This window comes from Cervus canadensis, chromosome 8 (assembly GCF_019320065.1).
Source record: "Cervus canadensis isolate Bull #8, Minnesota chromosome 8, ASM1932006v1, whole genome shotgun sequence".
NCBI lineage: Eukaryota > Metazoa > Chordata > Mammalia > Artiodactyla > Cervidae > Cervus > Cervus canadensis.
In genome coordinates this window covers 86,137,914-86,155,050 of record NC_057393.1, presented here as the reverse complement: position 1 = coordinate 86,155,050, position 17,137 = coordinate 86,137,914, and the positions used below count along the sequence as shown (strand labels likewise).

General features: G+C 48.1%; 1 protein-coding gene across 4 annotated transcripts in view; it reads left to right on the top strand.

Annotated features, from left to right (window-relative positions):
• SLC35F3 (solute carrier family 35 member F3) overlaps window positions 1-17,137 on the top strand; it is a 416,096-nt gene that overhangs the window by 396,298 nt on the left and 2,661 nt on the right. For all 4 annotated transcript variants that reach the window (XM_043477108.1, XM_043477111.1, XM_043477109.1 and 1 more), the window contains 4 exons: window positions 545-764; window positions 7,615-7,740; window positions 10,332-10,524; window positions 12,095-12,184. In XM_043477108.1, the coding sequence (XP_043333043.1) occupies window positions 545-764; window positions 7,615-7,740; window positions 10,332-10,524; window positions 12,095-12,184 (629 nt within the window). The remainder of the gene's footprint in view (window positions 1-544; window positions 765-7,614; window positions 7,741-10,331; window positions 10,525-12,094; window positions 12,185-17,137) is intronic.

Below are 17,137 nucleotides of genomic sequence, written 5' to 3'. Positions count from 1 at the left end.
CACCATTGATAAAATAGTCAAAATGTATTAGATGTGCCCAAGAAATGAATGCCACTGCCTGATCCCAGAGACAACTTCATTTGGAGGCAAATTTTAAAAAAATATGTTTTGGGGAGTTCTCTTTGAGTGTCCAGGCCCCTGAAAAGAAAGGCCTAGAGACTTCCTGGTCTAGAGACTTCCTTCTTTTACTAACCAAGTAGCAGAATCCCTTAGGTGGTCACCGTGGAACTGGGGCTTCTTCAGATCAAATGGTCCCACCATGAGCTTCTCCGAAACCAACCATTTCATACCCAACATGGACCAAAGGAATAATCCACAGTGGCCAATCCTTGTGCTGGGAGCCTTGTGCAATGCTTTCTTCAGTGGACTAGTTTGAAGGGCTTTGGTAGAAAGACGTTGCTACAATATAATAATAAATAAAAGAACTCCACTCCTTCCTGCATCTGCTAAAAACAAACAAACAAAAAAACTGGGTAGAGGGGGATAAAAATGATCTGTCTCAACCCAAGAATATAATAACACTGCCTCTCTTTCCTTGTTTTAGGGAATGCTGTCGATTTTTTGGAGACAATGGCTTGACTTTGAAGGTGTTTTTTACCAAGGCAGCACCCTTTGGTGTTCTTTGGACACTCACAAACTACCTGTACTTACATGCAATAAAGAAAATAAACACTACGGATGTCTCCGTATTGTTCTGCTGCAACAAAGCTTTTGTGTTCTTGCTCTCATGGATCGTTCTCAGGGACAGGTTCATGGGAGTGAGGGTAAGTTCCTTATTCTCTGTCTTCCTCCCTCACTCAGTCATGCCAGCCAAAACCTGCCCATCGGCTTGCTTAACTCCATATGCTGGACCGTTCAGTCTAAGCTGCTAACCACTCTCCTTCTGATTTGCAGCAGAAAAGGAGCCCAGCCGAAGGCCAGGCTCTTGGGGTGCCTTGCAAACCTTATTGCTTGCGAACCATTCTAGACAAGCGTTCATTAAAGCACCTTTCATTTCAAGCATTTCAACAAGCATTCCCTAAAGTGTGTGCCGGTTGGGGTCCCCCATTAGGGAAGGGGTGATGTATTCAGCCTGCCTCTCACAGTCCCTGCAGCCCAGAGCCCTCAGCTAACACTGCCATAACACTGATATCTAAAACTAAATGTCCTCATCCACGTGGACATGCCCTCTTGGTGGGCCATTTATCTGGGCGGTGTTTTCAATGCTCAGGTGGGCCAGACACACTTAGAAAGTGAAAGTCGCTTAGTCGTGTCCGACTCTTTGTGACTCCATGGACTGTAGCCCGCCAGGCTCCTCTGTCCATGGGGATTCTCCAGGCAAGGATACTGGAATGGGTTGCCATGCCCTCCTCCAGGGGATCTTCCCAACCCAGGGATCAAACGTAGGTCTCCCCCTCTGCAGGTGGATTCTTTACCAACTGAGCCACCAGGGAAGCCCAGTTCAAATTCTGAACACACTTAAGATGCACTTAAGCTTAGTTCAAATTTTGGAGGGACAGTTTCACTTCCTTCAACCCCAGAGGAAGGGAGAATGAAATGATACCCCTTGAATTACCTCTCGTTGTCACCTCTGAGACTGAGTAAATTCCCTTAAAATAGAGTCAAATTTGGCTAGTCATATTTTAGAACAATTATATGAAATATGATAAATGTGCTATCAAACATGAGCCTACAGATAGAGGAGTCCACCCAGGATGAAGGGGATAGGTGACATTTAGCCTTGGAAAATGGCAACCCACTCCAGTATTCTTGTCTGGACAATTCCATGGTGGAGGAGCCTGGCAGGCTACAGTGCATGGGGTGGCAGAGTCCGACACAACTGAGGAACTGAGCAGGCCTTGGGACGGAGTCCTGGTGCCTTCCGCTTGTCGCCCTCTGGTGGCCGGGAGCTACCACTGCCCCATCATCACGGTCACAGACAGGGACAGAAAGGATTTGACGAGGCTAGCTCTCTGCTAGTCAGAATGCATCACTTACTCCTTCCTGCACCCTCAGAACATGTAGGAAGGCCAGGAAGCCAAGAGTCCTTTTGGACAGCAGTCCCGTTAGAGGGAACCCCGCTGGCACTCAGCAAAGGGGCAGATTCCAGGCTCTCTACTTGTGTCCTTGGCTCACTGTCCTGGGAACAATGACATCACCTTCATGGTGGCTTCACGCCCACCTAGTTACTCAAACAGCAGTGGGGACGTGAGTCAGCTGCTGGGTTGTATTTTTAGCTTGCAGTAGGGGGAAAATTTGTTTTGAGGCTTCGTGTTAATTTTGGAATAAGAACTCAGCTCACTGTGCCACCACCCAGAAAAGCTTTGAGCAAATAAACTATAGAATACATCTCCACAAGAGGTACAGCCAGCAGCAATCTGTCCAATAGCCTGCCCGACTGGATGCTGAAGGCTCAGATGTCCTGGGGCCCATGGGTGGCTTTCTTTTGATGCCAAGAGCCAAGAAAATGCATGGCAGAGCACTCTTGGGGCATGACTCTAAAAGTCCAAAGCAGATTCCAGATGAGAACATTGCTGAGGAAAGATGCTTCAAGGTTCATTGTGCATCGTTTGGAAAAAAAACTTTTTGAGGTTAAGAGAAGGAGGTGTGAAAATACTGACTCACAGAGAGCAGAGTGACACACCCAGATCTTTATCTCATTGCTTTGCAAGATCCTTCTCACATCGCTGAGCTGTGGTTCGGTCCCACCATCCTGGCCACTTGCTCGGTCTGCACTGACCGCTGCAGACTGAACAGATTTTCATCTCGAGGCCTTCGGCACGAGGCCAGCATTGAAATTAAGACCCAGGAGCCGGTGCTGGGGATGGAATTTAGTAACCTGTAAAGCACCACACAGTTCTAAGTCTCTCTGATAATCATCACCTCTCCTAGGAGTAAGTGACGTGTCCTCTAAGATCGTCCCACTCCAAGTCAAGGTGGGGCATCCTCTTCTCATCTTCAGGAGTTCAGAGAGCTTGAAAAAAATATGTAAGATGCCAGCAGCTGGGCAGAGTGACAGAGGTCACCCTGGGGAAGCAGGTGGAGATTTGAGTCCAGGATGAGGCCTAACACGCACGCTTCTCTGAGACTTCTCTCGGACTGCCAGGTTAGATGACCACCTCCTCCTGCTGGGTCATCACCAGAGACTGAAGGGAACTGACACTCATTTCCATCCTGATGGCTGAGCACACTGGCCTGAGAGTCGCCCAGACATAGAGAACGGATGCTTATGGAGAAGGCAACATAGAGGGCCTGCATTATTAAGGCAGTGACTCAAATCATAAGAGTTGTGGTTCCTGGAAAAGAGTAGCAGGTCTGGGTCAGGTGGACAGACCAGGAAGAGCAAATGTTTATCTTCAAATGCTGGGGAGGTTGTGGCCACACGTGGCATCAGAGGCTAGTGTTTGAGAGGAGCCCAAGCTGGCCCCCAGGTCACCCCTTGATTCTGCGCTTGGATATGCTCTTCACATGTGTCCTGGCTCTCCAGGCTCAGGGGTCATAACGCAACAAGGAAATGCTATATCCTGGAGCTGAGGGACAAGGGTTTCAGTCCACTCTCATAAGCTGCTGAATGTTAAGCTAGTTACTTAACGTCTCTGAGCCTTAATGACCTCATTTTAAAATACAGTTGTTGGCGACTTCCTTGGCAGTCTGGTGGTTAAGACTCCACCCTTCCAATGCAGGGGGCACAAGTTCAACCCCTGGTCAGGGTACTAGGAACCCACATGCATGGGGTGAGGCCAAAAAATAAAATAGAACGTTAGTACTCATCTTGAGGAATAGTTGTAAGAGTGAAATAAAATGATGTATGCCTGACACATGAAACCCCATAAATGTTTTCTTCTTTCACTGTTGTTATTCTTCTCATTCCTTCTCAAATAGAGGGGTTTGATGGACCAGCCCAGTTCTTTGGGTGATAGTGTCAGAGGCTGACCGACACTTAGGAAGGCAGTTGGGTGCAGCAAAAGCAGCGGGAGAATGAGAGCAAGCAGAATTCTGGAGATAGGAGAGATGGCCCCTCCTAAGCCAGAGCCCACCCAGCTGTGGTCAGCAGCTGGATAAAGGCCATGCCACCCCCAGTCCACATCTCAAAGGAGAGGGCAGATGGCATTCTCAGCTGTTCAGAACTACCCACTCCAGCTAAAGCGTGCAAACCAGGAGGACTGGAGAAGCAGCAAGGAGGGCAGCTAAGAGACCATCCGAGTGGGCTCAAACCCCAGCAGCATGGTCCTGGGGAGCCTGGACCTTTTGCAAGAGCAGGTCCCATCTCAGTCTGAGCCCAGCTGATGTTTTCCATAATTAACCCACTTGCAGCCTTTGGCGCAGTGCCACCCCTGAACGGTAACCCCCAGTGCTGACCTCGACTCCACCTTCTGTTTGGGAGGCTGGCCCCCGCCACATGAGCACAGCCTGGGGAAGGGCACGGAGTGTGGGGGAGCGTGGGGTGGGGGGCTCATGGCCCGGACGCCTTTCCAGCCTCTGAAACAAGCGGGGTGAGCTAGAGGGTCTGCTAATTCCTCCAGACTCTCTTGGCATCAGTGAGGGCAGTGCAGGACTTGGGAGGGGAAGGGCTGAGGGAAATATCCGTAAAAATCAGCCTGTCCTTTCCCTTTTTTTAACTTCTCCAAACTGTACAAATCTAAAGCCCATCACAAACGAGGCTCTGCTTGGCAGAGGGCATGCAGCCCATCGCATCTCTAGCAGGAGCGGGAAGCAGTGCTGGTCTGAGAGGCGTGCAGACTCACCAAGGGCTACACCTGCCTCGTCCCTTCCGTGGTGCCCCTCTCCTCTCGGCCTGGCGTCTGATGGGGAGCAGTGTGGCCGTGGGGGGTACGGGTGCGTCAGTGAGTTGCTGGAGCCTGGATCCAGAGCCCCGGGGGTGGGGCAGGCCATAACCACACAGGCAAGACCATCATCAAGAGGTTAACTGGTAACATGCTGGCCTCAGGGTCTCCCACGTCCACGCTTCTTCCTCTTCTCCAGCTCATCTTTCCCAGTCAGAGTAGAGATGGCGGCTCCCCTCCTCTTGGTCTCAGGCCACTGTCAGCCATTTGTCTGGATCCCCAAGTCTCTGTTCAGTGGGATACCCTGGGGATGCAACAGGAAAGGGTGAGAAAGCAGGGGTGAGGGGAAGTAGAGAAATCCACTTCATTCCATCCTGAGACTCAGCATTCTCCCCCAGGGAGGCTGGGATCTAGAAGATGAGGACTATGTGAAACCACAGAACACACAGGACCTGCCTTACTGGAGAGTTCCTCTTACAACAGGAAATAGGCTGGGGAACATTTCCAGGTGTAAACCCAAAACCAGGTATTTTAGAGTATAAGGTGTGAACTCCGCGCTTATTTTTTAAAGAGATCTGGCATCATCAAAGGAATTTCAGGCTTGGGAAAGGATGCTCAGGTCTTCCCCCAAGATCCGTAGGGTATTTTTCAACTCTGCTCTGCTTTCAGGGATATCAGATACAAGGAAAACCACCGGCTTCCCCTCTGGCATGGAGGTCAGGGTCCAGGTTCAGGGTCAGGGGTCCCAGGGAGCTGCCGATGCCCAGACAGTATGCCCTGAAATCGAGTTGCTTAAACCAGAGACTCATGGAGGGGACCTCTAAGAGGAGATACCTTGGATGTGAGCAGCTGGGGGGTGAGCACCGTCCCCAGTGCCATCTGGCAGAATGAACTCACTGGTCTGGACTTGGCAAATGTTGGCTGGGAAGCCAGTGACCACCTATACTCTCTATTTCTTGCCCCTTCCCTCAGCTCTTCTGCACAGGACAGCTCAGATGGAAGCTTTTAGCTCTTTATGATTTGATTAATAGAGAAAAGAGAGTGAGGAGGTCTGAAATCTGCCCTCTAAATCTTCAGGGAAGAATATCCCTGGTTCTCCTTCACTTCCTGAAACTTCATCCTTATGTTTGGAAAGACTCAGGTGCCTTTGGAGATGTGCCACATCACCTGGGGTGGAGCTGTGTTCTTCCCCGTCCCCCCCCCCCCCATTTCCTTCTTTTTCTAGTTAGTTCTCTCTGTTTACCCAGCTGCCTAGCCAGGTCCTACTGCCCCGTACTGCATTTTCCTACTGTGCGGGCCCTCTGGAGCAGAGCCCACACCCCTTGCCCCCCTGCTTTTGCACCTGGGGGGGAAGGTCCCTGATTGTTCTTGTACCTCTTCTTCTTTCTTAATGAAGAGCCATGCACAGTCCACATAGCATTTGAATATAAAATACATGCCTTACGTGATGATGAGTGATAAAAGGGAAGCACCAAACCAGAAAGGGCTGGTAGACACAGCAGGCCTAGCACTTCCCCAAGGAAGGATGACCACCTGCTCGCTCAAGGGCCCGTGTGAAGGCAGGTGTGTCTTCATACTGCCTGAGGAATGCACGACCACTCCAACCGCTGAGCCCTGACACAGGGCCTTTCACTAACCTAAACACAGCATGGCTCAACCCTGCAGGAAACCTCACTTCAGATGTCAGAGTAGAAATGGCAATGGCTTAAGAGGTGAGTCCTACTTTCTATTTATATATAGAAACACTGCCTTTGCAGTTAAACCTGAAATGTGTATCCCAGCTCTATGACTTTCAGCACGTTACCGAGCTTAAGTGCCCATGTCTATAAAATGAGATAAATAGCAATATCTACCTAGTCTGAGGATTAAATGAGAAAGTACACAGAAAACACGTATCCCCTGATCACTCAGTAAATGTTAGCCACTGGATATTTTTGCAGAGACCAGAGGTCATTTGAACAGTCTGTAAGAAAACTCCGGTAAATCCAGTCGTCAGAACTTGCACCGCCCACGTTTGTTCTGCCTCCAGCAGCCCCTCCCCACTTGCTGCCCAGCGACCTTTATGTAGCTCCAAGACCACCTCTGGTTAGAACAGGTACTTAGTGCTAAAGCATTTCTCCTTTAGGAAATGTTATCCCAAGTAAGTTTCTCTCCTGTGCACTCTGACGATTTGATTTTGCACAACAGGAATGTGTAAAGATCCCTGGAGCCCTTATTCCTCCTGAGGAGTCTGGAGGAGAACAGGGCTGGGGGCGGGGGCAAGGGTGGAAGCCGGGGGCTGGAGTGGTGGGCCCTCCAGTAGCTGAGGAAAGGAACTGCAGGGCCAGGGTTAAGACACTGTATGTAGCCTTGATGGGCCAGTGACACATGCCTTTCCAGAAGGTTCTACCGCTGGGGTGTAAAGGAGGGCCAAGATCCGTGGTCGTGGTCACTCTGTGTTGAGATGTGAAATACATAGAAGCAGGACCCTGAGAGGCACCTCCGGAAAGTTGGGAAGAACAGGCCTTAGTCATGACCGAAGAACCTGGCGTTGCGACTGTGACCACCCCGTCTGGCGGCCCCAGGAATCACATGGCCGGCCCTCCCCCAACATGACGCCAAGCCGCGGCTCTGCTCCTTGCCGTCAACCACTCCCGGTCCTCGGGTCACGCCAGGCTTTGCCGAGTGCCCCCTTCCAAGCAGGGACAAATATCCAGACAGGAGAGCAGCCTTTGCGTGGTCTCCGAAGGACTGAAAAGGCGCCCTGCCGCCCTCCGCGGCACCCTCGCAGACATTCCTACCCCTGTCGGCACGTGGGGGCCCCTCCGACTCCCCGCCGCTGCTCTGACCACCGTATCTTCCTTCCGTCCAGATCGTGGCTGCCATCCTCGCCATCGCTGGGATCGTGATGATGACCTACGCGGATGGCTTCCACAGCCACTCCGTCATCGGCATAGCCCTGGTGGTGGGCTCGGCATCCATGTCCGCTCTCTACAAGGTAGGCGCGGGGAGCGGGCTCGCTGGCTCTTCCTGGCCTGGCCGGCTGGGTGCTTTGAGGGAACCTTGGATGGAGCTGGTGCTTGAGCATGCGCACCCGGCACCCCGAGCCTCGCGGTGCGGAGACGTGCAGCAGCTCTTGGCTCTGGCTTTCCAGACCCTTCCATCGATGGCCATACATTTGCAGCATTTGGGATAAAAGGGGTAGAAGGATAGGTGGATCAACTGAGTTCGATGAGTGGCTTACTTGTTTGGCCAGACAAGGGAGGATTGGGCTTCCCAGGTGACACTAGTGAGGAAGAACCAGCCTGCCAATGCAGGAGATATGAGAGACGTGGGTTTGATCCCTGGGCAGGGAAGATCCCCTGGAGGAGGGTGTAGCAATCCACTCCAGTACTCTTGCCTGGAGAATCCCATGGACAGAGGAGCCTGGCGGGCTACAGTCCATGGGGTCGCAAAGAGTCCACCAGGACTGAGGAGACTTAGCACCCAGGCACAGAGAAGGATCGGGGGCCTTAACTGCCTGCTTCTGTGTTTGGTCAGATAATTTCCCATCAGATTGGACATGAAAATTGGAATATCTCCTGCAGCTTTGAAATCTTTTATCACATGGTTTTTGAGGCCACCAGGACTCAACATGAATCCATGTGCATTTCAAGTATTGCTTTAGAGTGAATAAATAAAAGCACAATTACTATCATATGGAATTATAAAATATTTTTGACAAAATGCTGGGAACCATTGGACGTGTGTGTGTGCCAACTGCATGTCTAGAGAAGACAATTTTTTCCCCCACACTTGTCTCTCATCCTCTCTGCTCCATCACACCTCTCAACTGCTCTCCCTCTTTGCTTCCCCTTCTCTTTGGATCCCTAGTCAAGAATGCAAATGTTTTCTGGTCTCCATGTTGGGAAACTGACCTGGAGGATTCAATGAAAAATTACATTTTAGCTTTGAGACTTAATGGCCCTTTGTGGATCCAGACAGTCAGGTAGAGAAAATAAGTGACTGTAGAAAGTTCTAAGAAAAGGAACTTTTCCAGCATGGGGAGGAACACATTTGTTCTTTTGTAAAATGAAATAACTGTACATTTTGTTTTGGCCTTGGCCTGAGGCTGGTGATATTTTAGTTCCCTGACCAGGGATCGAACTTGCACTCCCTGCATTGGAAGCTCGGAGTCTTAACCACTGGACCACCGGGGAAATCCCAACTGTGCCTTCTTATCCTTCATCAGCTCCCTGCCCTTTGCCCTCAGAGAGCGAAACACAGCCCATGAGGAATATATCTCACCCAGAGGATGTGATAGTCTAGCCCCATTTGTGACTCCAGAGCCACTGTCCAAATACAGAAAATACTTAAATACTCTGCTCTCGTCAATGAGCTGCATGCTAATGGGAAGCAGAGTGGATAGATACTCTGTCCACCACGAATACAAATATTCTGATTTAGACTTACATTTTTTCCAACTCCTCCGCTGGCTGGTCTTTATCCAGAGAGGCTGGTGGGCAGAAGGGTAAAAGGACTTGACTTCATTTCCCTTTGCATGCTTCCTGCCCAGAAATGTCCAGAGATACCCCAAAGAGATGTGAAATGACTGGAAGAGGAAGAAGGAGGAACACAGCAGAGGCTGAAATTGGACCATCAGTTCTGTAACTGAACAATGTAGTAAACACGGAGGCTGGACGGGGGCCTGCTTCCTCTGGGAGCTCAGCTTCCTGGCTTCTCCAGCCGCCTTTGTCCCTTTCCTGGCTTTTCATGCATCTGAGATGTGTACAAACAGGGGCAAGAAATCCGTCGGGAGTGTTCCACTAAAAGCCCATGCCATGTCTGGAATGGGGGTGGTGGACTGGAGCAGAGGTAAGCTGTGAGTGTTGTAAAACCTCTCCATTTGGTTTATAGGAAATGTCTTTGTAGCCAGATCCCTTTTTTGAGGGTGGGGCAGTGGTTTTCAAACTGTTCAGGGATGAATGTTAGGGGTCCCCGAACGGAATGTGTAATCGTGGCTTGAGTGCGTGATAAGTCGCGTCGATCAAGTCTGACTCTTTGCAACCCTATGGAACGTAGCCCTCCAGGCTCCTCTGTCCACGGGGATTCTCCAGGCATGAATACTGGAGTGGGTAGCCATGCCCTCCTCCTGGGGGTCTTCCCAGCCCAGGGATCAAACCCGGGTCTCTTAGGTCTCCTGCATGGCAGGGGGATTCTTTACCACTAGCACCACTTGGAAACCCATGCAATCATGGCAGATACTTCTAATTTAAGCGACTTCTAATTTATGTGGCTTTCTCATCTTCAATGCCATGAGGCTGCGATGTGGTGTCATGGATACAGCACAGAGGAATCAAGTGTGATGTGAAAACCCATGATTCCTGAAAATGCTCTCTATGTACCCGAGGAGTAACTCTCCATCGCCACACTGCTAAGCATGGAGGAACACTGCTGCCCTTCACTGAAGGCCACGCAAGGTGGAATCTACCATCACGTGGCTGTCGGCCCCGTGGTCCAGCCCCAGCTTACCAAGTGCACTCGCATCTCCATGGCAAGTTGGAGTCCGAGGCAGACTGTCACCCCCCCCTCCTCTGCTCTCTCCGGCAGGTCCTGTTCAAGCTCCTCCTGGGCAGTGCTAAGTTTGGAGAAGCCGCCTTATTTCTTTCCATTCTGGGTGTGTTTAACATCCTCTTCATCACCTGTATTCCTGTCATCCTCTACTTTACCAAAGTGGAATACTGGAGCTCTTTTGATGACATTCCATGGGGAAACCTTTGTGGATTTTCAGTCCTCTTATTGAGTAAGTGGCGACTACCCTGCCAGAATCCCCAGAAAGCAGGGACTGACAAAATGGGATCCGGAAAGCTCCAGGGCATGTAAACTCATGCCCTGAAGGAGAAAAAAAAGCAAGTCTATTATTATCCTTAAGTTCTCCATGGTTTTCTAGGTCACTGTGTCGCAAAAAGGAAAGCCTTTGTAATGATGACACTAGTTCTGATTCCAGGACTTATGGTCGCTGTGGTAGTAACCATGGTCGTGGCGGCTCTGAACAGTGAACTAGTGGCTAAGGGTAATAATAGTGCATTACTTACAGGGTTGGTTATTCCTGTTGTTCAGTCGCCAAGTCATGTCCAGCTCTTTGCAGCCCCATGGACTGCAGCACGCCAGCCTTCCCTGTCCTTCACTATCTCCCCGAGTTTGTTCAAACTCATGTCCATTGAGTTAGTGATGCCATCCAACCATCTCATCCTCTGTCGCCCCCCTCTTCTCCTGCCCTCCATCCTTCCCAGAATCAGGGTCTTTTCCAATGAGTTGGTTCTCCACATCCGGTGGCCAAAGTATTGGCTTCAGCTTCAGCATCAGTCCTTCCATTGAATATAGGGCTGGTTAGAAGTTGGTAGATTAATACTATAATAGGGAAGAAACTTTTGTATTCTATTACAAGTTTATCACTAAAAGGATGATGCCTACAAGCTTAAATTATACATAATGCTCCCCAAGTAATGTGCATTAAGCTAAAATACCTTTGTTTAGCTCACAGGAAATAACCTGACTAGACCCGCTTGTGAATGACTGTAGAGAAAAAGAAATTAACACATCCTTTCTGGAGACTGATGGGAACCAGGAAGTGTTTGACTCTACTGTTCCCCTTTTAGTATGAAAGGAGCCTGAATTCTAACCCAGACTAGATAGTTCTTTGGGACATGAACTCGCCATCTTCTCGGTTTGCCAGCTTTATGAGTAAAGTTGTCATTTCTTGCTCCAGCAACTGACCTTTCAATTATTGGCCTGTCGTGCAGCAAGCGGTGCAAGCTTGGAGTTGGTTAACAGTCCACACAGAGCTCTTAGAACACTACCTGATAGTTCAGTAAATATTATATTAGTGTCATCATCACCATTACTTCATCAACATCATCGTCCTCATCACCAGTAATTGCTATAAGGGAAGTAATTGCTATAAGGGAAGCACCCAAGCAGGACCCTCACCCATTTCTACCTAAAATGTGCATCCCAAAGCTCCTGATCATAGTCATCCCAGAATCACTGCCAGCAGCAGACAAAAGCAAAGTTAGTCAAGTAAGTAGGATGGCCCCATCCTCTTTTCTAGTGCCTTCTCACTGGTTAGCTTTTTAAAATTTCTTTCTTCTTCTTCAGAGCTCAGGCGAGAGAAGAGACCTGAGTAGTCAGGATGTTTGGCCCTAATCCCCAGTCCTGGAGTCCTTGCAGGAACCCAAATCCCCTGAGTCAGAATAAAGAGCAAGACACCTAGACTCCAGCCTCCTCAGAGAAGCTGGGGTGGGATAGGCCATAGAGGATGGAAAATCAGGGCTGGGCATGCATAACACCTATCTTTTTATTCTTTATTTCAGCATTCAATATTGTATTAAACTTTGGAATTGCTGTTACATATCCTACTCTGATGTCTCTTGGAATCGTCCTCAGCGTACCTGTGAATGCAGGTAAACTTCTGTGGCTTTCTGTATGTTTGTAGACACACACACACACACACGTGCACACACATACTCACATATATTCTTGCTTGCTTGTACAGTGTACAGGTTTAACCTGCTGTATAGAAAGAAACCACTTGGGTAAAATGTTGACGTTTGTGACACATGCAGTATTTTCTTCAGAGTGGACTGATTTTCACATATAACATCAAGGTACAGAAAGTCTAAAATCATCTTTATTTGAGCTAGTGTGGAGATCAGAGATGAATATCATTAAGTTTATTAGTAAGTAGAGACGAATAAGTAGCAGAAGAGAGTTTTTCAGTTTTCATAAGCAGCTTTCTAAAAGAGAATATTAGCTCAGGGTATGGCAGGCATGAGATGGAGACACGTCCACAGCTACAGAAGTGTGGACATTGCTCCTGGAGTCCCAGAAGAGAGCCCCCATCCAGCTGCTCAGGACCCCGCTCTGTGTCCCACTGGGGACTCAGCAGCACACTCAGTCGGCAGCTCTCTAAAGCGTGCCGTCACCTGCCCGTCACCTCCTCCTTTTCCTGGCTCCTGCTGCTATGAACTCTGGGTTTTCCTTCCAGAATCTCCCTGAGTCATAGTCGACCTCCCTGTAGAATCTGTTTGTGAGTCACTTCCCAGAGCACTCACCCCTTTGACCTTGGTACAGCTCCTACCAAAGCCATCTCCCCACCTGCCCACTTCTGGGCCATTAGAGGACTAGGCTCCCAGGGAGTGGCAACCCCATATCCTGCTCAGTCTGGTGATAAGAAGCCTGGAAGCATAGGTAAAACCACAGTCAACTTCCAGAGGTCTTCCTTGCGTCGCATTCCGCACGATCTACTTGTGCCTTACCCCGGTCCCAGACTCCTTGGGCCCAGCGCCTGCCCAGAGGGAGGGTGACCAGGCCCCCCTCATAACCTCTCTGGGCCCTTACTTATCCCCTAAAAATGAAGGTTGTCCCTGAGTCTTCACCTTGGTTGATAGGAGGACCACACAAAATGATTTAGGAGGCAGAACTTCCAAAGGCAGGAAGCCCCTAAGCAACTGGAGAGCTGGTAGAAAAGTGGTCCAGCCTGTCTGTGTCCACACACCACAGGCTTCAGAAAAATAACTCATCAACATACCCCCAATGCATCTTAGTGCATCAGAGCATTCGTATTTCAAGGAGGCATATTCCAGGTGACCCTTGTATAGAAGCTACTTGGACTGTATCATACAGCCAGTGTGTGAGAGGTTAATCGGAATTCTCTGCTACTCACCTGCACTTTAAGAGGGTCAGCAGTGTATCAGAGGAAGCAATGGCAATCAGTTCTCCAGGGGAGGAGGAGCAGAGGAGTCGGTGGTCCTCCGACCGTCCGAGCAGAGCCCTTGCGGGGCTTTCTGACGCTCTCTCTAGCATAGCTCGTGGGACTGGCTGACTGGCTCTGGTGGCTCACTGTAAAGAATCCGCCTGCCATGCAGGAGACTGGGGTTTGACCCCTGGGTCAGGAAGATCCTCTGGAGAAGGAAGTGGCAATCCACTCCAGTATTCTTGCCTGGAGAATTCTATAGACAGAGGAGCCTAGTGGGCTACAGTCCATGCGGTTGCAAGGAGTCGGACACAACTGAGCAACTAACACTTTCACTTTCTTTCATTTGTAAATTAACAGGCTGTTCTGCCAGTATTAAAAATTAAAGTGTTTCTGAATTAGAGGGAGATAGAAGAGGTGCTTTAATTCCACAAAAGAACTGCTAACAAAATGTATTTTTCAGTTTTACCTTTTACCTCTCTGCCCACCCTCTAGATGGAGGTGAGAGGAGCAGGAAGAAGCGGGGGCGGGGGGGGGGGGGCGTGGGCAAGAAGACTGGAGGAACAGGAAGGGAGATGACAGAGCAGCCCCCTCGTGTGGCAGACAGGCGGGGTGGGGGATGCAGAGAGAGGGACAGCACGGCAGGCTTCAAAAGCTGCACGTGTAAGTCAGAAAAAACTCTTTCACAGACTGAGTTTTTCAAGAAAACAATCTGATTCTTCCTTGTGTGGAGTTCAGTTCAGTTCAGTCACTCAGTCGTATCTGACCCTTGCTGACCCCATGGACTACAGCACTCCAGGCCTCCCTGTCCATCACCAACTCCTGGAGTTTACTCAAACTCATGTCCATCGAGTCAGTGATGCCATCCAGCCATCTCATCCTCTGTCGTCCCCTTCTCCTCCTGCCTTCAATCTTTCCCCGCATCAGTGTCTTTTCCAAGGAGTCAGTTCTTTGCATCAGGTGGCCAAAGTATTGGAGCTTCAGCTTCAGCATAAGTCCTTCCAATGAATATTCAGGACTAATTTCCTTTAGGATGGACTGGTTGGATCTCCTTGCAATTCAAGGGATTCTCAAGAGTCTTCTCCAACACTGCAGTTCAGAAGCATCAATTCTTATTTATGCTCAGCTTTCTTTATGGTCCAACTCTCACATCCATACATGACTACCGGAAAAATGATAGCTTTGACCAGATGGACCTTTGTTGGCAAAGTAATGTCTCTGCTTTTTAATATGCAATCTAGGTTGATCAGAGCTCCTAGGTTGTCAAGGAGCAAGTGTCATTTAATTTCATGACTGCAATCACCATCTGCAGTGATTTTGTAGCCCAAAATAATAAAGTCTAACACTGTTTCCACTGTTTCCCCATCTATTTCCCATGAAGTGATGGGACCAGATGCCATGATCTTAGTTTTCTGAATGTTGAGCTTTAAGCCAACTTTTTCACTCTCCTCTTTCACTTTCATCAAGAGGCTTTTTAGTTCATCTTCACTTTCTGCCATAAGGGTGGTGTCATCTGCATATCTGAGGTTATTAGCATATAAGTTAAATAAGCAGGGTGACAGTATACAGCCTTGATGTACTCCTTTTCCTGTGTGGAACCAGTCTGTTTTTCCATGTCCAGTTCTAACTGTTGCTTCTTGACCTGCATACAGATTTCTCAGGAGGAAGGTAAGCTACTCTGGTATTCCCATCTCTTTAAGAATTTTCCACAACAGTGATCCACACAGTCAAAGGCTTCAGTGTAGTTAGTAAAGCAGATGTTTTTCTGGAATTCTTTTGCTTTTTCTATGATCCAACGGATGTTGACAATTTGATCTGTTATTCTTCTGCCTTTTCTAAATCCAGTTTGAACATCTGGAAATTGTCAGTTCATGTACTGTTGAAGCCTAGCTTGGAGAATTTTGAGCATTATTTTGCTGGCTTGTGAGATGAGTGCAATTGTGTGGTAGTTTGAACATTCTTTGGCATTGCCTTTCTTTGGGATTGGAATGAAAACTGACCTTTTCCAGTCCTGTGGCCACTACTGAGTTTTCCAAATTTGCTGGCATATTGAGTGCAGCACTTTTAGGATTTGAAATAGTTCAGCTGGAATTCCATCACCTCCACTAGCTTTGTTCATAGTGATGTTTCCTAAGGCCCACTTGATTTCTCATTCCAGGATGTCTGGCTCTAGATGAGTGATCACACCATCGTGGTTCTGTGGGTCATGAAGATCTTCTTTTTATAGTTCTTCTGTGTATTCTTGCCACCTCTTCTTAATATCTTCTGCTTCTGTTAGGTCCATACCATTTCTGTCCTTTATTGAGCCCATCTTTGCATGAAATATTCCTTTGGTATCTCTAATTTTCTTGAAGAGATCTCTAGTGTTTCCCATTCTATTGTTTTCATCTATTTCTTTGCATTGGAAATATGCAAAAATTGCATTGGAAATATGCTAAGGAAGGCTTTCTTATCTCTCCTTGCTATTCTTTGGAACTCTGCATTCAGATGGATATATTTTTCCTTTCCTCCTTTGCCTTTCACTTCTCTTCTTTTCTCAGCTATTTGTAAGGCCTCCTCAGACAACCATTTTATGTGGAGGCCTGCCTCCAAATTTGCTTTGTTTGATTTAGTTAAGAAAAGAGAAAAAGAAAGCAAAAAAAGGAAAAGAAAACCAACTTTGGAATGCTTTTGATCGTTAGTTATGAAGAGAATGATGATCCAGGTTTGTACGAACTGATGTGAATCCTGTTCTCATTTTGTTCCCTCACCTCATCAGTCAGAAATGAGCTTCTTGGGCCTTTAATAAATGTTCATAATCAGTGATGACATAGGTGGCATTAGAGCCTCACGCTAATAATACCCTGGAATGGAGTAAAAGTTTGTATCTGCTACCTTCGAAGAACCAGGTTGAGTTTGGTCCTTAGAACATAAAAATATGAACTTCCAGCAGTCCAGTGGTTAAGACTCTATACTTCCAATGCAGGGGGCACATGTTTAATCCCTGGTTGGGGAGCTGGGATCCCACATGCCGTGGGGTGCATCCAAAAATATAAAAATAAATAAAATCCTTTTAAAATGTGAAAAGCACCAAGAATGGAAAGAAGACAATAACATTTTAATTGTCCTGGCACCCCAGAGGTGGCCACAATTAATTTTGGTGTATACTGGATTGGCTGAAAGTTCACTGGGATTTTTCCAGGACAGCGTATGAGAAACCCGAATGAACTTTTTAGCCAGCCAGTATATATACAGGGCTTCCCAGGTGGCACTAGTGGTTAAAAAAAAAAAACTCACCTGCCAATGCAGGAGATGCAAGAAACACAGGTTCAATCACTGGGTCAGGAAGATCCCCTGGAGTAGGAAGTGGCAATCCACCCCAGTATTCTTGCCTGGAAGATTCCATGGATAGAGGAGCCTGGACAGTTACAGTCTAGGGGATCGCAAAGAGTCAGACACACTGAGCAACTGAGCACACACACACACTATATATATATACACACACACAATATATACACACACACACAATATATATATATATACACACACACACTATATATATATACACACACACAATATATACACACACACACAATATATATATATACACACACACTATATATATATATATACACACACATACACACACAATATACACACACACACAATATATACACCCACA